A 22788-nucleotide genomic window follows, 5' to 3' on the forward strand; every position below is an offset into this window, starting at 1 on the left:
GGGGTGCCAACCACATCCGCTGCACTTTCCCCAGTAATTTTAAATTAATATCAAGTTTATAAAAACCGATTTTAGCAGACAGGAATAATTTTTGGTGAACACAACACAATTTTAAATAATTGGAGTTTATTGTAACTTGTTCAGGACAGATTTGACTGAAATATTGCTTAGTGTTCTCGATTTGACCTCACATATTTACCGAGTTAGTTCAACAGCGCCACTCAAATATTAATCACAATTTTTCAGCAATTATTCACTTAATGTATCTTTTAAAATATCTGAAATCCCAAGATGAACAATGTTCCGAGCGGAGAATACTTCTCCGGCCGGTGTGGCCGAGCGGTTCTGGGCGCTTCAGTCTGGAACCGCGCGACCGCTAGGATCGCACGCTCGGATCCTGCCTCGGGCATTGACGTGTGTGATGTCCTTAGGTTAATTAGGTTTAAGTAGTTCTAAGTTCTAGGGGACTGATGATCTCAGATAGTCAAGTCCCATGGTGCTCAGAGCCATTTGAACCATTTGAGAATACTTCTCGAAAAATAATAATAAACCAAACACAATTCGAAGTCCAACTGCAAGCTGAAATCACTATGTCCCACAGCGGTTTTTCGGAGTTGAAGTTCGACACGACTTCGCGGTACGAAGTTCAACTCTTGCGCGAAATTTTCACAAGTCTCACAAACGCACCACAGAAGTCCAGCAGCACCCAACTGCTGAAAATCACAAGTTCAGGCGACGCCGCGGTCCGAAAATATTGTAAGTCCAATTCGTGCACGGATTTTTGCGAGTCACATGTGCTACCCCTTTCAACTCAACTGCACGTTACCACAGAAACTGGTTGTCCTTAAAAGCCCTCTGTTTGAACACTCTGAAGTCAAGTCAGGTTTGTTTGCACATAAAATTTACTCTTACACTTAATATAGATACAATAGATTGCATGTAACACTTCTATTCAGACGGAAATTTTCAGCTGCATTCAGATTCTTCATCAGAATTTGTGTACGAGATCTTATTTTCATATTATTAAAATTCAGGTCATCTTCATATAGAACTTTTCATTGTTTAAAATACTTTAAATGCATAAATAACTGATCTTATTATTGTATTACCTATTTCCTTATGTCTACTTTTCCGTACTGCCGCTATCATTATAGTTCCTATTTTTATTTATCAAAACTCTGCATTTATAATAACGAAAACAGCATTCCAGCGCCTCATCTGAATTTGTAAAACATGTAAAAAAAGTTACATAGATATCTTAATACAACTCATTCGGACCTTTTATTTGACACCTCGTTCGTAAAATTTTGCCAAAGGGTCTCCAAGATGTCCAATTTACAATCTTACTTAATTATTAAAATATTTAATTTATTATAATTCAAAAACTACCAGGGCAAGTGGAGGCGTGTTTATATGAGCACATCCGGCTACTTTTCTGCTTTAAAATGAGGCTACAAGCTCCTTTGTACCACATTGGGATCAGTTTTTATTTATTTCTATATCATACATTCACTTTAGCTCTATGTTAAAAGCGGCTCGGAGAAGGCCCGCCATGAGCCAACGTGCCGGCCGTTGAGTTTCCCCATCACGTGGCTGGACGCCAAACTGACCGTACTCATTTTAAATTAGTGCCATCTGTCGGTCAGTGCCGAAACTAGGAAGATTCTGCTCCTGTCAAGACGGCTGACACACGCCCATCTTCGATGTAAACACGCCAGAATCTCGACTGCCACTTTGCCGCGAGTTTTACTACAGAAACTGCAGTCTTCACATCCGCCCCGCCACAGCCTTTCACCTCACAAGTGTTCATGCTAATGACGCGAAGCTTGCTCTAAACTGGTCTCCTCGTGGAGAGGGGACAGTCTGGCGGATGTCGATAGGACATGGCTGGCTGTATAGCGACTTTGAGAGATCTCTGGCGGGTGTCTGTAGGACGCACTTCACTAGATAGCATTTAGAGACATTGCTGGCAAGGTGTCAGTAGGATATAACTTCACTGGACAGCGTTTCGAGACACTGCTGGCAAGGTGACGAAGTACAGTCTCAGCATTCGAAAGTGGCATCGTTCGCCTCTCTGTGAGCAGAGATTCGACCCTGTGCTTCTTTTTGGAGATGGAGGCAGTACGAAGTACTCCTTACTATCGCACACTTAAGGCTCTGCTCCTGGCGTATGAGCAAGCACGGATCTTCACTCGTGTCAGGCACTGTACGGATGTGGCTTCTACCTAAAGAGTATGCAGACGCCATTTGACGCCCCCTTGCAGTCAGAATCTTTAGCTGCGCAAAGCACTTCGTCTGTACCACCACTGGTAGCAGCGCCCATATCACCACTGCGGAGCTGCTCTTCTTTAACAGCAAATATGTTAAGTACCATTTGTTTCATCGCAGAGCCCTTGCTGCTAGTCCAAGCAAGGGTAGAGGCTTTCTTAAATTCGATGTTAATTAATATCAACCACATAACTCTTTGCGTCTTATAAACGGTGGCGTGATTTCGAATCACATCATACGCGTCTTGCCAATATCAAATTTAGATTAATGAGTAGTAGTTACCGTTTTATGTCTACACGCGTTCACTTTGCATTGTTTGTTTGTAAGTTGTTTTCATAACAGACTTGTCAGAAATAGTTCAAATGGCTCTGAGCACTATGGGACTAAACTGCTGTGGTCATCAGTCCCCTAGAACTAAGAACTACTTAAACCTAACTAACCTAAGGACATCATACACATCCATGCTCGAGGCAGGATTCGAATCTGCGACCGTAGCGGTCGCGCGATTCCAGATTGTAGCGCCTAGAACCGCTCGGCCACTTCGGCCGGCAAACTTGTCATCAGCATCCAGTAAATTAGAATTAGATATCAAATACAGACCTTCATTAAGTTACAGTGGAGTATTGTCACAATCTTGGGAGATAACCTACACGTCACCCGCTGTTGCAGATTGTCAATGGCAGGGCTAATTTAATTCACCTTTTATGTGTGAACAGACCGTTGCGATCACGATATTGACGGTCATCACAAATAAACGAGCACAGTTAGAGGGGGTAGTGCTAGAAACGAAATGACAGCACCTTTATGAGTACAGGTCTGTAATAATCATTACTTTCTATTCCTGAAACACAAAAACTTCAGTGTGATACTCAACATGTCGCAGAATTCTTCCGTAGCAATCACGGGAATGAAGTAGAGTATTAAGTGTGAGGAGTGTGTTTCATACAGGGTAAAGCGAAATTCGCGCAATCGGGCTTAGCACCGCAACTCCTTGCATGCCGGAGATAAAAAAAATCGCGACTCCTTGCATGCCGGAGATAAAAAAATGTCTGTCACCAAATTTCGTCCGACGATTACTCCGGCAGAAAACGGACGTTAAAGAGCGGCTATCTGGCAACACTGTAACCACATGTATGGTAACAACCTCTAACAGCATATATTAATCGTGCTGTACAGTTGGTGCAATGGATAGAGCTTTGGGTTAGCATGGAGGTCGAGGGTTCGAACCTGGGTTGGCGGGAATTTTTTTAATTTCCTAATTTCATTCTGACATTTCATACTGTAACAACACCGTTTCCTAGGCCACATGTATCCTTAATTTACAACATTTTGTAACGTTGAAAGTAACAAATACGGGGTTAGACAAATAAGAAATAGACAGTTGAAACAACTGACCTGTCGTAAGACAGAATAACTACAAAATGCTAAAGATGATAGCACAATACAATAACACAACATAAGCTTATCATTTACACAACATGTAATATGGGCGCTCAGATGTCGCACATTAGCAACCAGTGACAATAATAATGTCCAAATTAATGACCGCATGACCTTCACAACAAAATACTTTGTCCTCAGAACAATAGATGCTCAAAGCGACCTCCCTGAACGTCCAAACGCTGCGCAACCTGCCGTATCATGCAGCTCTGGACCCTTCGAAGAAAATCTGCATCCACAGTAAAAAGAGCAGCATCAACGCGCACTACCAATTCTTCCATATTCGTCGGGGGAGTAAAGTACATGTGCTCCTTCAGGTGACCCCACAGGAAGAAAACCAGGCGATTTAGGTCAGGTGACGCTGTTTCTGTTCTGTCCAAATACTGTCTCACATTAATTCCAGAATGTGGAAGTGTATGATCATGTTAGAACCGTGTCATCTGCCAAACGTGTAGTGAAACATCTTCCAGCGCATCGGGCAAATAGTTTGAGGAATGCATGATACCTCCGTGCAGTCAACTGGTCAGGCAATGTCTATGGACCTAAACACCTGTCGCCCAAAATTCCAGCCCAATCGCTGATAGGCCGGCCGGAATGGCCGAGCGGTTCTATGCGCTTCAGTCTGCAACCGCGCGACCGCTACGGTCGCAGGTTCGAATCCTGCCTCGGGCATAGTGTGTGTGATGTCCTTAGGTCACTTAGGTTTAACTAGTTCTAAGTTCTAGGGGACTGATGACCTCAGAAATTAACTCCCATAGTGCTCAGACCCCAGTCGCTGATAGCAAATTGAACTTGATATCCACAATCGAAGGTGACGTACAGGTTAACTTCACACCAATGGTAGGCATTGTGCATGTTGAAGACACCCTCAAGAGTGAATGCTGCTTCATCCGGCCATATTACGGTATTCACGAAGTCGTCGTTGGCTTCCCGTTCTTGTTGGAACCACTCACAGTATTCACAAAGCACGTTGCTAGTCCTACTGGTAACGTAAGGCCCTAACCAAATGTAATTTACCTGAACGGGGCAAGAATAATACTTGATAATAATTTATGGTGCCATTGGAGAAGGATACAAAGAAAACAAGTTTTAGAATCTAGTAAACGAAGTGGTGCAAATAAATTCACTCCCACGAAGTGGCAAGGGCCGCACCCACTGTACAGCAGAAGTAACATGTGCTGACAGACGTAATTACCATTCATGTGGTTACAGTGTTACCAGATTGATACTCTTTAACGTCCTTTTTCTGCTGGATGTACTCACCGGACAAAATTTTGCGAGAGACGTTTTTCTATAGCTAGCATGTAAGGAGTCGCACTGCGAAGCCCGAGTGCGCGAATTTCGCTTCACCCTGTAGATTCTCACGCAGGAAATGTCACACCAGATGTGCTGTAGATTGAGTTCCTCAGTTAAGTATTTTGTTGTTGAATCATACGAAAGTTAGTTTCAGCTCTTCTGCATGTTGTTAGTCATAACAGTGAGGAAGTCATAGTTTTTAGCACTACTGGGTGATGGTTTTGGTGAACATCATGTTAGTATACAGATATGACAAAGTGCTTGGCGCTATACAGAGAGAAGGTAATGAAGATCTGTAGGTTACAATAATTTGGCGCCTTCGTTTCTATAGTTCGAGTGAACATAAGAAAATTGAATTCCTTAATTTTTAAGGTAAATTTTCCCACATAGAACAGTGAAGGTGTCTGGGATGAGAGTTTTCTCTATGTAATGGACATGAAACCATCTGTCATGCGTCAGATGACATCTTTGTAAGAGAAAGAAGTTTTAATGTGCCATCGACATCGCTGTTACAAGGGACAGAACACTAGTTCAATTTAACAAGGACTGTGTTATGAAATCAGCGGTGAGCTTGAAGGAATCATTCTGGCTTGGGACTTAAAGTAAACCAACAAACCACAGGAAATTTTCATGGAGATCGCTGGTCGGCGGTCTGAAATCCACACCTCCGGTATCTTTATCTACAACGCCGTCTCGGGCAATACGGATTTTCCTGCTTCTGTAGATGTATGAGAATTGTATGTGGTGACACAAAGTTACTTTCACAGACGCTGTCTTTTAAAAGGAAGCGGAAGTGATTCCGTTGTAACGATTCCCTCATTCGGGAAAACCGGATATAATGCACCAAATTTTTTTTATTGCTGTAAATTGTCTTATGTAGACTGTCGAACCAAGAGTCAATTTTCACGTTCGTTAGTAAAACTAACCGAAAGCTAACTTTTGGTTAAATAAAACAGTCTTCCGTAATACACGCACAAATACAAGAACTTCTAGGAGTTTTCCAAACATGAAACGTTGAATGGAAATCGAGTAACGAAAACGCCCAGTAATAACAAAATATTATCGCAACGGCTCTTTTATTTACTGCGCAGTTGCTACACTTTCCATTAAATACAAATAAAGCTACGGTTCACACATACACACACACACACACACACACATACACACACTCGTACCACCGCCGCCGCAACCGCCGCCGCCGCCACCACCTCCAACAACGACAATAACAGCAGCAAATTACAACTGGTGTCAACCATTAAGTGAAAATTACGGAAGTAAATTCAACAAAGAAAAATTAATTGCAAATTTTCAAGTGTAATTTTAACCCAGTGCACATTATGTTAGAGTCAAATTAGGCTTTGTGCAATAATAGATTTTAAGCTGTTTTATATATGAGGATGTTTCAATAACTTACGTAAAAAAAAGGAAAAAGTGTGCTTCTTAAACAACTCACCTTATTTGTCGACATTTTGTACTTTGGAGGATACACGCTTGCTCCAGCGATCTTCCAGCCTTTCCATCCCATCAGAGAAATAAGTTCTGTCAAACTCTGTGAAACACTCATTCCTCCAGTGAGCCAAAGTTTCAAGTTAGGGAACAAGAAGAAGTAACTTGGGGGTTAAGTCTGGTGAATAAGGTGAATGATGAACTAATTCAGTTATAAATTCACTCTCTGTTTCCATAGTTACCGCTGATGTGTGGGATGGCACATTATTCTGATGAAACAGCACTTTTTGTGTCCAGAATGAGGTTTCCATTCAGCAACCGAGTGTGCGCTGTCGTGAAACTTCCTGGCAGATTGAAACTGTGTGCCGGACCGAGACTCGAACTCGAGTCCTTGGCCTTTCGCGGGCAAGTTTTCTACCAACTGAGCAACGCTAGCATGATTCACGCCTCGTCTTCACAGCTTTACATCGGGCAGTACCTTGTCTCCTACCTTACAAATCACAGAAGCTCTCCTGCGAAACTTGCAGAACTAGCACTTCCGTTTGCACTATTGTGTGCGAACCTAGGTCTTTTTGCAGCCATCAGAAGTTTCAAACGATCCAATAATGAAGCATAACAGGGTCCGGTTACGTTTCTACCTTTTTCCAAGTAATCTATGAAGATTATTCCTTGAGAATCCCAAAAATGTTACCAACAGTATACAAAATAAGGTTCGTTATTGATTTTGAAAAGATATCATCAAAATAAAACGTTGGTTCACACCGAGAACATCATTGTCTTAAAGATAGACTTCAACAATCCTGGAGATTTATTTCACAACAAATGCCCTATACTTATTTTGCATCAGTTCTGGCATGCAGTGTGTAAACACAGAATGTATTTGTTTACATGCCGCAGTAACAAGACATATTTCAGAAATAAATAAATCATTCAGAAATCAGAGAAATCTGGTCAGTTTAGAAAATCAGGAAGTAATGAGTCATATTTCTCTTAATGACGTGAAAGGAGGTCACTGCGCTTAACGGATGACGAAACTACATAACGTGACATCATGAAGAAACATAAAGCAAAACAAGAATGTTTCAACTTATTATTATATGTAACATCGTCATTGGGATCAAGTGATCTAAATGCAGGAGCCACCGATACGAATACCTGTTAAATCGTAACAGCGCTTGCCTGAAGACATTCAGTGTCTTCTATAATGCCAACTTGTTGATCCCAACCACTGAAGAAGCGCTCAAGAATAATTAGTCGGACTAGCATTTCGACTTCGCCATACAGTCATCCACCATTACGCCTTCGTCCCTTGGTATATACACTGATGAGTCAAAACGTTATGACCTCCTGCTTAGTAGCTTGTCTACGCACAGGACCTGTAATTCGGGTAAATAACGCGTCGGTGATTTGCGTACGCGGTGATAGCGCCCAATAGTGACCCAGATGGGCTCCACATGATTTACATCAGGCAAATTTGGTCGCCGAGTCATTATCGTGAACTGTGTACAGTGCTCCTCAAACCAACACGGTTCCGACCCCCAGACACGGGTTATTTTACTGATAGGACTGAGGAAGACAGCAAGCATGAAGGGATGCAAATGGTTCGTTGCTGTCAGCGTGTCTTCGATTACTTGCACATGTACCAAGCAAGCGCAGGAGAATGTTTCCCATAGCACAATGTTGTTCCCCCCAGCCTGCGTCCGTGTCGCGCTGCACGTTTCGATCCACCGTTCACGTCGAAGGTGGCGTTTGTGCAGATGAACAGCGAGCTAGTGTAGCAAAAATGTGATTCATCTGAAGAACCGTCCGCTGCTCGTGATTTGCAGTAGCGTTCTCGCTTCCCGCGCACGGGGTCCCGGGTTCTATTCCCGGCGGGGTCAGGGATTTTCTCTGCCTCGAGATGACTGGGTGTTGTGTGTCTTTCATCATCATTTCATCCTCATTCACTCGCAAGTCACCGTAGTAGCGTTAAAGAACTTGAGGAGCGGCGACCGAACCGCCCCGCGAGGGGTCTCCCGGCCACCAATGCTATACGCTCATTATTATTACCTGAAGAATCGACACGTTTCCATTGATCCACGCTCAAATCCCTATAGTTCCGTGCCCACTGCAATCGCAATTGACGATGTCGTAGCGTCAACATGTGAACATGTATGGGTGGTTTGCTGCGAAGCTCCATGTTCGACAATATACGGTGAACATGTGCGTGCACCCGAATCGTGCTCTTTCTGCAGAGATGCTACTGGTCAGCATCTATTCTATTTTACAGAGCAGACGAGCCTCCGAACCCTAAGTTCTGTGAAGAATCGTCGGCGCCCAACCATTTAGTGCCTAGTGGTAGACTCACTGTCCTTCCGCCTCTTTCTGTAGATGCTGACGACAGCATTTCAGCGGTTTCACCGTTCTCGAGATACTCGTTTACAAGCTCTGCGTAATAATAATCTGCCCTTTTCCAAAGTCGCTTATCTCAATGGATTTCCCCATTTGCAGCCCATATCTTCGCTAGGTTGATCCCCAATACATTTGTTACCGTGTCATGCGCCCGCAAAGCCACCTGGAGGCATAGAACGTCACGGTGGACAACTGTCATAATGGTTTGGCTGATCAGTGTATGACTGTGTGTCCCAAGCGATCTATGGTGAAATTATCACATGACGCTAGTTGCGGAAGAGATAAATTTTGGTATGTAATTCGCTGGAGGAATCCTAATTCAATGGACCAGCCACGAAAACCTTAACTTACAAAAAGCTCCACCAGTCCCTGAGCATTGCCTGTGTATCTAGTACGACCTTTACCTTCTTCGATAAATAAAGAACATAAAATAAATTGAAAATAGTGTCTCTTTTAGCCATCAGTGTCTTTAGTGGGCACGGCGCAGGAGAACTCCGAACCAAACTCATTGTTGTACATTGAAACATATATTTGGTACACGATGAAGAAGAGTACTGTAACCCAAGAAGGATCAAGAACCTTATTACTTTCTCCGTAAAGTATCTGACGAAATGATCTCCATGTCAGAGCTTCCGCAGGTTTGAATGCGGAATTCAAGCGTGGGGTAGTCTTCAGGTCACCAGACACAATCATTCTAATGAAGTAACGGATGTCAATGTTTATCGGATTCCCAGAAGCCTAATACAACATCTTCGCTGACTGTCACATGCTGAATGGCTGTATTCTGAAGAACACTTTTATACAGTCTCAAGAAAAGTATCGCTATAAACGCTTTGATGTGTACCTGCTTATATGGATGATGAAGCCGTCGTCGACACCCCTGTCCAGCATGCTCTGGACGGCCTCCCTGGTGCAGATAGACAGCCCCAGCACGTTGACGTCCAGTATGCGCTTCCACTCGGCTGTCTGTCCAGCTGGGAACAGAGGATGCCACCACGATCAGTCAGCAACAAACCGAAGGACGTGGACTGTATTAAAACCGTGTTAACTGACTCATCTTTCGAAGTGCTTATGCATTAAAGGCCCTGTATATAATGAAGCTACGCAGCACAGCCATAAATTAAATTGTAGTGACTGAGCATCATTGTTGAAGCTTATTCCGTAATCCTCGTTGAAAGAATTCGGATAAACTGTTGTATCTACTTCTTCAACTGAAAATGTTATCAAATCGCGGACGCTGGGAACTGTCTTTCATGGGTTATAACGTGTAAAAGATGAAGGATGTCACATGTGGACTGTGCAGTGGGTAAGGGATCTTGATCCTTTCCAAGAAGGTGGCAGATTCGCTGCCAAAGATTCTTGCAGTTGGGCATTACCACTGTGAAATTGGATCGTTTCGTGTTCTTGTGTAATCTCCCCCTTCGTTGATGTCTTTATGATTGTTAAAGGTGAATGTAATTCTAGCTATTTATAAACAGCGGCGTTACAGAAAATCAAGAACTACATCATTTTCGTTCCAGAAGTAGTCACAATGAATTTTTTGAGCTGGCTGCCGTTTGCACTTAATTAGTATTCTGCAGGAGCTAAGTCACTAGTACCTGGATTTATTTCATTCTGCATCATGAATACGGGATACAGAGTAGTCAGAAACAGTCTGAAAACCTTTTAAGGGTGTTATGAAACGGATACAATGCTTTGCGCTGTCTCCAAAATAATAAGCTTTGAAGTTAGCCGAGCAGGCCGTTGGCCCCGCATATTGAAGCGGGCCGCCAGTTACATTCATTGTCAGTTGTTATAGCATAGATGACCTCTTATGGGACGGCCCTGTCTTCGGCTTTAGTTCGATCTTTACCACTGTCCCATGTCCAATTATTACGTCGCTTGTGTGTGTGTGTGTGTGTGTGTGTGTGTGTGTGTGTGCCAACTGCGGAATTCCTCGTGCTTATTTTTCGTTCAAATTCCGCGAGCTCTGAACAATAGCTACGTGTCCTATCGCTTGTCTCAGCAGCTTGTTTCTGTATCAAAATGCCACTGCCTCAACTGCCAGCCTGTGTACACCCAAGGCTATTGATTTGCTTTGGTTATGTGATGTGCAACTGGCCTCACGATCTGGCTTATCACTATGCACTGTCTGTGTTATTTCGTCATTGCACTGCCTCATCCGCCACCTGTGAACATGTTAGACTAGTTGCTTGCTTTCGCAATTTTCTCAAGGCACCTTACGATCCCTTTAACTGTTGCACCTGCTGCCTCTTTTCCTCTTTCGACATTAACTGAGCATTTTACAGTCTGTGAACTGAACAATTCTTTATCAAAAAGTGTGTCAATATTTTGTGGGAGCTTTGCTTCTTATGCTACATGCAGTTTGTATTACACGAGATGAATAAGACATTCAGTAGTGGCAAGAGAGAAACAGAAAGCATATAAGAAGTCTTTTCAGCACAATATCTGTCCGTGCTTTACTACCTGTCCACATAAACCTCAAACCTCTTTCCATGTTCTTTGTCGTAACATGACGTGTCGTGGTTCTTGCTTGAATGGAAGCGAACTGTGGCTCACTTACTTGACGGAAGACTCTCTCTGCAAATGCCGGCGTTGTTGATGAGGACATCGACTCCTCCTAAATTCTCTTTAATCCATTTGAAGGCGCATAGAATACCCTCCTCGCTGCTAACGTCACCCTGCAATGGATACAGCGTACCCGGAGCATCCTTCAGTTCTAGAGCCTGCAAGAAATAAATGACAGGTTAGTAGAATCTGCACAGGATAGCAGGAGGAAGATCAACTTTGCCATCAGGAGAAAGATCACGATTGTCATTTAACTAACTTCCAGTCTACTCAAGTGAGTGTCATCAGTACAGGAACAAAGAAGCCGTTGCCACGAAGGGTGAAAATACATCTGTATCTTTTCCGAGAATGGCGAAGTACATGAACACATATAGAATCATTTAATTTTATCACGTATATAAAGAAACTGAACGTAGCCATTCACTGTTAAGCTTTTACCACTAACTAATCAGGTTAAAGCACCAATCAGGTAAGATTCAAAAATTTACATTTTCAGAATTCTTCAAACAACTTAGAGCTAATCAAAATGAAAAAGTCAACAATTTTGAGAACATCACTTAGTGTTCTGCTAGCTGTTATACCTTACCTAGTGCACCAGAAACTACAGTCACGGAAAAAATTGCAACACCAAAAAAATTATAAAAGTAGAGTACTGAAACTTCCGAAATACGTTTGTCTAGGTAACATATTTAACTGAAAATAAAATTAGAAGGAAGGTCAGATTTGGCCGTAATTTTGATGATCTTTTAACAGCAAAATCGATTTTTGATCACCTAATGATCATCTTCAGTGCTGGAAGCTAAACATTTCACATAGCGATCAGTGAATAAGAAAAGACGACAAATACACCTGAGTATAAACCAGCTGTTGGTAAGAACATAACTTTAGCGTAGAAATTAAAGCTCGTGGGCACTGGTGTAACTAGACATAGTAATAGAAGCTATCTTTCATTATTCGTGTCAGAGGTACACTAAAATGAACACATATACAATACATACAAAGAAAACTATACAGTATTCGCCCAGAATTGGGCAACTTTGATAGCATTGGGTGCTGCAGACGTTAAGTCCTTCATGCTACCGCTCGTTGGGCATGAGTTACATTTTAAGAGATGCCGGGTTGTCTGCAGTTCAATTCGCACAGTGTTGTGTTGGCAGTTGGCAGATGGACGTTCCATTTAAGGAGATGGTCCCTCGATCTTGCTACTTCGGTCCGTAGTCTGTTCAAGGACTGCCAGATGACCCACTTCTCCATATGTCCCGGTGGCAGGGATTCTTGTGGTGTCATCCAGTTTGACAGGTCTTGGGATCTTTCTCTCCAATTGGTGAGTCGGGTAGCCGCAGCTGATCCTTCTAAGGGCTGTGAAGTTGTTAGGAATCTCTTCCCAGACTTCAGTCTTGGCTTGGCAGGTTGATGTGGGTGTGAGGTCACTGTATGTGATTTATGCCTCTCGATGTTAGCGGCGACCTCTCTTCTGATGTCACATGGAGCAATCCCAACGAGTCATTGAATTTTGTCTATGAGGGTTGGCTTTAGGCAGCCTGTAACAATCCTACAGCTGTCCTTTAAGGCTACATCAACCTGCTTTGCATGTACTGAGTTGTACCACTCTGGGTTGGCATACTCTCCTGCTGAAGCCGCTGTTTACTGTGATTGTTTCATAGCTTCTGTTACTGCTAATAACTAGACACAAGTGCCTACGAGCTTTAATTTGTACGCTAAACGTATGTTCTTACCAACAGCTGGTTTATCCTCAGGTGTGCTTGTGGTCTCTTGTTTCTTATTCACTGATCGCTATGTGAAATGTTAAACTTCCAGCACTGAAAATGATCGTTATGTGATCGAAAATCGATTTTGCTGTTAATAAATCAACAAAATTACAGCCGATGCTGATCTTCCTTGTAATTTTATTTATCATGTAGTCGTTGTGCACACAGCACTCTATGGAGTCGCCAATCAATAATATTTAACTGAGTAACACTGTGGGATCACAGGTTAATGTAAGCTCGAGATAAGCCATTCTAAATGTGAAATTCTGGTACATTAGTAAACCGTCTAACCGCTAGACTGTTGAATGTAAGCATTCAAAAGTGCATGTATTGTATCTTGTAGGTGCTGTAGGACACCTTGCAGGCTTTAGTTCCATGGCTGTTACACTTGGTCGGTCATTGGAGGGACGGTTAATGCCGTTTGTGCATGACGCTGGAATTGTCGGCCGATGATGTCCCGTATGTACGTAATTGCAGGAAGATCTACTGATCGAACAGGCGAAGGTAACATGACGACACTTTGTAGAGCATACAGGATTACAAAAATATTTGGACGAGCGTTGTCCTGTTGGAAAACATGCCTTGTAATGCTATTCATGAATGGGAGCAACGGTTAGATTCACCAGACTGACAAACAAATTTGTAATCAGGGTGCGTGAGATAACCACGAGAGGGCTCCTGCTCTAATACGAAGTCGCACCTTACAGCGCAACTCCAGTTGTAAGTCTTTGTGTCCAGCATGCAGACAGGATGGTTGCTGGCCCTAAACAGGCCTCCTTCTAACCAACACCCCGAAGCAGCACCAGCTTTCATCAGAAAACACAACAGATCTGCACCCAGCCCTACAACGAACTCTTGCTTGACACCACTAAAGTCCCAAGCGGTAGTATTTTGGAGTCAGTGCAAATCATGCTACAGGGTGTCTGGTTCGGAGCTGTCCTTGATGTAACAGGTTTGTAACTTCATTGTGTGACTGTGGTGCCAACTGTTGCATGCAGGACGACGTGCAGGAGCCATACGCTGAAAAAGCTGGTCTACCCTCTCGGTTGTGCCACGTGGCCGTCCGGAGGCCCATCTTCTTGCGACAGTACATTTCTAGGACCACCGCTGCCAGCCATCATATACAGTGGCTATGTTCCTGCTAGTCTTTCTGCAGTATTGCAGAAGTAATATCCAGCATCTCATAGCCCTATTACACGACCTCGTTCAAACTCAGTGAGATATTGATAACGGCGTCTTTGTTGCTTTAAAGGCATTCTTGACTAACATCTACTCAACACGTCGAACCGCAAAGTTAACTAACGATTACGACTGTTAAGCGTGTATCTGAAGAAAACCTGTTTGCATCCTCGTAGTGCTGTTAGCGCCACTCTTAAGCGAAATTTGAGTCGACATCATCTTTCATATGTCGACACACGCCTACCAACTATCGTGTCACGAAACTTGTTCTCAGTGTTGTGATTTATTTGCGTCAGTCTGTAACACCACCTTTTCATCTGACCAATAACCGCAATTTGCGTAGGGTATTAACTACACTACCGTACGTGGAAATTGCAACACCAAGAAGGAAACGCATGAATTCAATTAAATTAATACCACAGATTAGGTACATGGCAAGTAACAAATGATTACCTTTTCAAATCTGTACATGTCCTTTGAGCCCTACTATTCAGTATGTCGTGTGGCCACCATGCACTGCAATGAGAGCCGCTGTACGCCGTGGCATTGAATCAATAAGGATCTGAATACGTTCCTGAGGGATTTCCCTCCATGCAGTTCGTGTCCGAGCCCACAGATCCGTGACACCAGTTACTGGAGGACCGTGACGCACCAGGTGCCGACCAACCATATCCCAGACATGTTCCATGGGCGACATGTCTGGCGAACGTGCAGGTCATGGAAGCAATGATACCTGTCGCTCTTCGAAGAAGACCTGTACCTTCCTCGCAATATATGGCCGGGCATTGTCCTGTTAAAATGTGGCTTGTGAAGCTGCCTGAAGCAGAGGGAGTACCTCAGGCTCCACAACCCCCGTTAGGTACTTGTTGCTGTTCAAAGTGTCCACAACACGTATGAGGCGAAAACGGTTGTTGTAACCAATGGCACCCCAAATCATCACAAATGGTGTTTGTCCGCTGTGCCTCTCCATAATGTAGCCCTCCAGGTTGGGCTCACCACGGTACTGCCGGTCACGTATGCGGCCATCACTGTAGGACACGTTGAAGCGGCACTCATCCGAAAAGATTACATGTTGCCACTCAGCACCTCGGTGACGGTGTTCATGTGCCCAGTGCAGTCGGAGGAGCTTGTGCTTCCTGCACAATAGAAGCCGACGTAATGGTATGCGTGCAACCAGTCCAGCCTGCAGCAGACGGCGATGAACCATCGATGCAGACAAGTTCACACCTGTTGCATTGCTCCAGTGACGAACCAACAATGTGGATGACGCTGTACGATCCGTAATAGTCATGCGGACAAATTGACGGCCATCTCGTGCTGTGGTCATGTTCCGTGGTCCAGTTCCCGCTCGTCACTGCGTACGACCTTCCTCTTCCCACTGCTTCCACACACGCATCATTGTTGTAATATCATGTCCTGTGTGAGCCGAACTGTCACGGCATGACAACCCCGTTTCCCGGAGACCGACCACTCTACCTCGTTCAAACTCGCTCACATGCCGATGTGGCTCACTTTTATCGTCGACGAGGCATAGTGGCACTTACTGTATTGTTTCCACCTTGTGTGACAGCTCTGCACCGACTACACTTGGCGCAACACCGACCCTGGCGGACCGACACGAGAGGGCTCTGCTCGGCCTACGTGTACCCCGTCTCGCTGCAAAGCGTATCGAGTATTGCTTTCACACCCGTCGCCACATCCACGAAGGGTGGCGCTATTCGGGTAATTCCTTCTCGGTGTTGCACTTTCCACAAACGACAGTGTATATCCATTGTGGCATTTTATTGCAATGGAAATGAGTGCTCTCAACCTATTAATGGTGAAAATCTTCCGCTTCAGACTAGAAGCTGTTAGTTTTCTCAGTTCCCAATTTCCCTGGAGTTAATGTCGCAACATAACGTTGACAACTCCGCCACTGTCTCGGCTCAAGCAGCTGGTAGTTGTCATGTTGAAGAAGGGATACTGAAGTGTGTGTCAGTTGTTGCTCCTATTTGGCAAACTGATGCGACCATTGCCTCTTACTTTACTGTCACCAGTAACATCGATTTATGGAGTTCTTGCCATGTAGCAAGATATCTTAGGACGTCCAGCGCTAGATAGTACCGAGCGAGGTGGCGCAGTGGTTAGACACCGGACTCGCATTCGGGAGGACGACGGTTCAATCCCGGTTCCGGCCATCCTGATTTAGGTTTTCCGAGATTTCCCTAAATCGCTCCAGGAAAATGCCGGGGTGGTTCCTTTCAAAGGGCACGACCAACTTCCTTCCCTGTCCTTCCCTAATCCGATGAGACCGATGACCTCGCTGTCTGGTCTCCTTCCCCAAACAACCAAACCCCAACCCAGTGCTAGATAGTTTGCTGTTTATCTCGAAGCAGCTCTCGCAGCAGGCAACTGTGTGCTCATGGGATCGGTACACAAGAAGAGTCCGTCGACTTGTTTCGTACTGTGTGACCTGTCAGAAAGTAGTTTAGCTATTAGCACGCTGTTTTATATGGACAGCGAACAGAAGCGGCCATGTAAAGATAATCGAGTTTACTAATATCTGTCTTATAGCTTCTGCAAGGATGCCTGGTGTGTTCGAGCCACCTGTAAATAACTTTTTGCTGTGAGCCGTATCATTTATTTTATGTTGGGTTCCCAAGTGACTCCATGATATTGCCGCTTTGTAATTTCATTATCTTGTACTGAATAGTGAAAGTGAATTACTTGATACCACATTTCCACAGTTCAGAGTGATGTGTTGGCAGAAGAGCCAACACCGTGTTGCTAGAGGAGGCCGAAATGCACGCGTTTAACCTCACGCAGACTGGCGTGAGGTCTGGAACAGTTAAAGTAGTTATACTATGAAGAAAAGAACGTAGCGGCTGGAATACTTAACTTTAATCCATAATTGGAGAACATCGCTCTTCATGATACATTAATTATAATCTCAATATAAACTGGTAATGGCGCCTTGCTAGATCGTAGCAAATGACGTAGCTGAAGGCTATGCTAACTATCGTCTCGGCAAATGAGAGCGTATTTCTCAGTGTAGCATCGCTAGCAAAGTCTGCTGTACAACTGGGGCGAGTGTTAGGACGTCTCTCTAGACCTGCCGTGTGGCGGTGCTCGGTCTGCAATCACTGACAGTGGCGACACGCGGGTCCGACGTATACTACCGGACCGCGGCCGATTTAAAGGCTACCACCTAGCAAGTGTGGTGTCTGGCGGTGACACCACACAGAGAGTATTGATATTGGACCAAAATTCGCAGATGGAAAAACAAATCGTATCACGAAGGAGACGTACCACACAAACGATAGTTGCTAAGCGTGTTTCTACATGTGAAAGGTGACGTCTATTAAAATTTCGCTCCAATCGCGTAAGACTGGTGCTGCTATCGTCACTCTGAGGATACAAGTCAGGTTTGGTTCAAATACACGCTGTAATAGTCGCAAGCGTTAGTTACATTTGAGACTGGACGTGCTGATTTCATATTAGTCAAGAACGCCTTTAAGACAACAAAGACGCCATTGCCAACACTGAGGGTTACGGAAAGCTGGGTGTTCCTTCCGCGATAATGCAGAAAGACTTATCAGGAACCTAGAAACTGCACGTAATTGCTGGCTGCGGTGGTCACGTGAATGTACAGTCGCGAGAAGGCCGGGTTCCAGACAGCCAAGTGGCACTAACAGGAGAGAAGACCTTCGGCTTATGGCTCTGACGCATCGTACTGCATCTGCGGCAGCTATATGACCAGCAGTTGACACCACAGTGACACAACGAAATGTTACAAATCGGTTACTTCAAGGACAGCTCCGAGCCACTCGTAATGTAGCGTGCACTTCATTGGTCCCAAACCACTGTCATTTGCAATTTCAGCGGTGTCAAACAAAAGCTCATTGGATGGCAGGGTGAAGGTCTGTTGTGTTTTCTGTTGAAAACTGGTTCTGACGCGATGTCACTGATGGCCGTATGTTGGTTAGAAGGAAGCTGGACGTTGGAACTTCACCTGGAGTTTTAGTCTGATGTGCGATTTCGTATGACAGCAGGAGCACTCTCTTGATTAGCCCACACACCCTGACTGCAAATTTGTAAGTCCATCTGCTGATTCGACCTGTGGCACTGTTCTTCTGTTCTTGTAACGGAACGTGCTCTACAAAGTGTCTACATCTACATCTACATGGATACTTGGCAAATCACATTTAACTGCCTGGCAGAGGGTTCATCGAACCACCTACACAGCTCTCTGTTATTCCAATCTTGTATAGCACGGGGAAAGAATCAACACGTATATCTTTCCGTGAAAGCTCTGATTTCCATCATTTTATCGTGGTGATCGTTCCTCCCTATGTAGATAGGTATCAACAAAATATTTTCGCATTCGGAGGAGAAAGTTGGTGACTGGTATTTCGTGAGAAGATTCCGTCGCAACGAAAAACGCCTTTCTTTGAATGATGTCCAGCCCAAAACCTGTATCATTTCTGTTACACTCTCTCGCATATTTCGTGATAATACAAAACGTGCTGCCTTTCTTTGAACTTTTACGATGTACTCCGTTAGTCCCATCTGGTAAGGATCCCACAAGGCGCAGTAGTACTCTAAAAGAGGATGGACAAGTGTAGTGTAGGCAGTCTCCTTAGTAGGTCTGTTACATTTTCTAAGTGTCCTGCCAATAAAACGCAGTCTCTGTGTGTGTTCCTTCCAATTTAAGTTGTTCATAATCGTAATACCTAGGTATTTAGATGAATTTATGGCTTTTAGATTAGACTGATTTATCGTGTAACTGAAGTTTAACGAGTTCCTTTTAGCACTCATATGGATGACCTCACACTTTTCGTTATTTAGGGTCAACTGCCACTTTTCTTACCATTCAGATTTTTTTTGTAGTTTGTTTTGATCTTCTGATGACTTTATTAGTCAATAAACGACAGCGTCATCTGCAAACAACCTAAGACGGCTGCTCAGATTGTCTCCCAAATCGCTTATATAGATAAGGAACAGCAAAGGGCGTATAACACTACATTGGGGAACGTTAGAAATCACTTCTGTTTTACTCAATGACGTTCCGCCAATTACTACCAACTGTGTCGACATGTTGCCTTAGAATACTCGATCACATATGAGACGTCAACGGACAACTCCAGCGTCATCCACAAACAGCATTAACCGCCCCTGTATTGACAGACCAAGTGCAACAGGCTTGGAATTCCATCCCACAAGCTAATGCCCGGCACTCGTACAACACAATGCATGCATATTTGCATGCTTGTATTCAGCATTCTGGCGGTAAAACCAGTTAGTAATGTACTAGCATTTCACATTTGTAATGGCTTATCGAAAGCTTATACTAACCTGCGATATTGCACTTAAAGATGTTACCCAGAGAAATATTCCTAAAATTTCATCACTGTACATTAATTGTATGTTGGTGTTGTTGTTTTCGTCCTTCAGTGTATATTCCACGAACGTGCACTGGAATACTATATTGATAACCCGTGTATAGCCACAATAGCTAATTTCCAACATTTTCCTACGGAATGGAACCAAGTCGACTGTCTAAAGCAGAGGCCTCGCCTGTACGGCGCAGAGCGCACCTCAAGTCTGCACCATCTGTGAGGACGAGTAAGGCTGCCCATGTGTTCACTATAGGCCAGAAGCAGCTACAGGGATAGCAGAGTACATGTGGAACACACTTTCGTGAGTGTTAAGCTAAATTCCCCAAGATCTCCGGACAAAAATTCGTAATGTGAGAATCCAGTTGTTCAAAACGATGTAATATCAAGTTCGGGACGTGAGACTCTTGAACTGTTAGCTGTCAACTGCCGTAGCTCGAGTATCAAATAACTCTCACATAATACTAAACACATAGTTCACCAGTAAGGAGATAGAAACTCTCCTCGCGGTTGACCAAGAAAAAATATCAGCTCACGCGAAGTGCAAATTAAACGCAACTACGAATACACGCAAACGAAAGTAACTAACGATGGTGGGGGTAGTTTGATAACTGATTGCTTGCAAAAGATGCCAGAATTAGACTCGCCTGACGTACAGTCATTCAACATAGCCTAAATTTAATTACACGGGTGTAGCTCAAGCATACCCCAGCAGAAAGGGACTACTTTCATTCGGCTACTACAAACTGGGAAATGTTCGCTTACATTAACGACAGTAAGAAGAGACAATCTTGTAAAGTAGAATTAAATCCATCATCAGGTAACTGCTCCGAAAAATTAGTTCGACAGCCAATACGTGACAGAGAAACTTTAGGAGTGCTGACAACAAGAACGGAATATGATTTTGAGACCGTCGACAGACAGTGACTGGTGACCATGGTTAGCAATGCTGGTCACCAAGAAGAAAATATTTGTAAAAAACGCAAGAGGATCATTCGCAAAAGATGGAACCGATAGACAGTCCTACGTAGAAAGACTCAATTGAACACTTACTCATAATTCAAGAACAGTAGACGAGTTGTTACTAACGTTCAGACCCAATATAAAATCGCTATGTGGGTAATAAAAAGACGACGATGACTGTCTTGCCTAAATAGTAATCCTAAATTCTGAAAACTACTGCAAACTGAATGTTGTTACACTCTCGCTAAGCTACAAATATCTCTTAACACTGTCGCAGACTTATTGGCAGCGCATTGTTTTACACGCAATTACGGCAGGTCTTTTTGTTATATGTTAGCTCTCGAAGAAAGTTGCTGTACAATATTGACATAGACCCTACGTGTAATAATTTTTGGTCTGGGGGAAGTGATAGATTCAGTAATTCAAGTTGCGGTAGCTGCACAGAACAGTCTTGATTTCACGTCATGCAGAGGGCCTTGACATAGCTGATCAGCATCTTCCAGAACTTTGAAGATTGCTGCTCTGATAAATCCATCCACAATTCATCAGAAAAATGTGAGCATTTCAAGCCTCTCCATCACACACAGACTGCAGTAAGCAGTTGCAGTACCGCCGTCTAGTGGTCAGCTGTTTTTCTACTCATTTTAATAATAACTGTTTGGCTACTCTCCTGAGTAATTTACTTAACGATCGGTTTTGTAGCTTTGAAGCCAAATCATCAGAGTAGATGACTAAAACCGATACGCCATATGCTGGAATCTAAAAGTACGAGTCGGAGCGAGTATGCTGACTGAGAACATCCAACTATATGCTTAAATTATGTCTACGCACGCACTCCACAAGCCACCATACGGTGCACAGTGGAAGGTACTCTACACCACTGAAAGTCATTCCCTTTCCAGTTCCACTTGCATATGTAACGAGGGAAATACGACTGTCTGCATACTGTGAATTACTTCGATGTCTTCCATTAATCCGACCCGGTGGGAATCCCAAATACTCAGACAGTATTCAATAATGGCTCACACAAGTGTTCTGTACGTGTCCACCTTTATAGACGTACTAAGATAAGAGATTTCCCCCCAATAACCCGAAGTCGATCAGTCGCCTTCTCTACAACGGCCATTATGAGTTAATTCCATTTCATATCGCTATTCATTTAGCAAATAATTAGTATTCTCATCATGAAGATGCCGACAGTTGTGATTACGGTTATTCCCTTATATTATTTCATTTGCCTAGGAGTCTAATTGAGAACTCACAAAACAATTTAACAATACTTACTCAAGGTTGCCTGGGAAGGTACACAAAAAACGGATAGTTTGTCATTTCATGCACACTGATGATGCCCAGCGAATATATGCGATGTACCTTTTATTGGCTCATGTAGACAAGACTGATGGTGGTGAAAGGAATATAAATGGAATGGGAAAACGATAGGAAAGAAATAATGACTTCCAGCTGCACAGGACATTGCGGCGATACAAGTGCGAGAGTTGAACATTTTTGGCGATAGTGACTTGTACCCAGATTTTCAGATTCTCTAGGTCGTTGCCTTAACCTCCTTGACCTTCCGGAGGCACTTTCCAATAAACCCAAATTCACATCAGAGCGACCACCCCGTCCCTCATTAACCCTCTACTCGCAGATTTGTGATTCCCATGGGGGCGAAGGTTCTTTGTGCACATAAACTGAAAATTATTCATCAACCAGAAGTCGTGCCCATAGAATTGTAGGTATGAGTAGTGCCGGTTCTGTCAAGCATGTCTGACATAAGATACCATTCATATCTGTAAATCATGTGACGAGAGTATAAAAATTATCTGTTTCCACAAAAAAGCACTCCGTCTTCAGGCCACAAGTGGCCCATCGGGACCATCCGACCGCCGTATCATCCTCAGTTGAGGATGCGGTTAGGAGGGGCGTATGGTCACACACCGCTCTCCCGGTCGTTATGATGGTTTTCTTTGACCAGAGGCGCTTCTATTCGGTCGAGCAGCTCCTCAATTGGCATCACGAGGCTGAGCGCACCCCGAAAAATGGCAACAGCGCATGGCGGCTGGATGGTCACGCATCCAAGTGCCGACCACGCC

The 22788-nt window shown here is 43.9% G+C and overlaps 1 protein-coding gene across 1 annotated transcript in view; it reads right to left on the bottom strand.

Annotated features, from left to right (window-relative positions):
- LOC124596150 (dehydrogenase/reductase SDR family member 11-like) overlaps positions 1 to 22788 on the bottom strand; it is a 69292-nt gene that overhangs the window by 26054 nt on the left and 20450 nt on the right. Inside the window, exons 2-3 of the mRNA XM_047135169.1 lie at positions 11405 to 11567; positions 9686 to 9815 (exon numbers count right to left, since the gene is read on the bottom strand). Of these exons, the coding sequence (XP_046991125.1) occupies positions 9686 to 9815; positions 11405 to 11567 (293 nt within the window). The remainder of the gene's footprint in view (positions 1 to 9685; positions 9816 to 11404; positions 11568 to 22788) is intronic.

Source organism: Schistocerca americana, chromosome 2 (genome assembly GCF_021461395.2).
Source record: "Schistocerca americana isolate TAMUIC-IGC-003095 chromosome 2, iqSchAmer2.1, whole genome shotgun sequence".
In the NCBI taxonomy this organism is placed as follows: domain Eukaryota; kingdom Metazoa; phylum Arthropoda; class Insecta; order Orthoptera; family Acrididae; genus Schistocerca; species Schistocerca americana.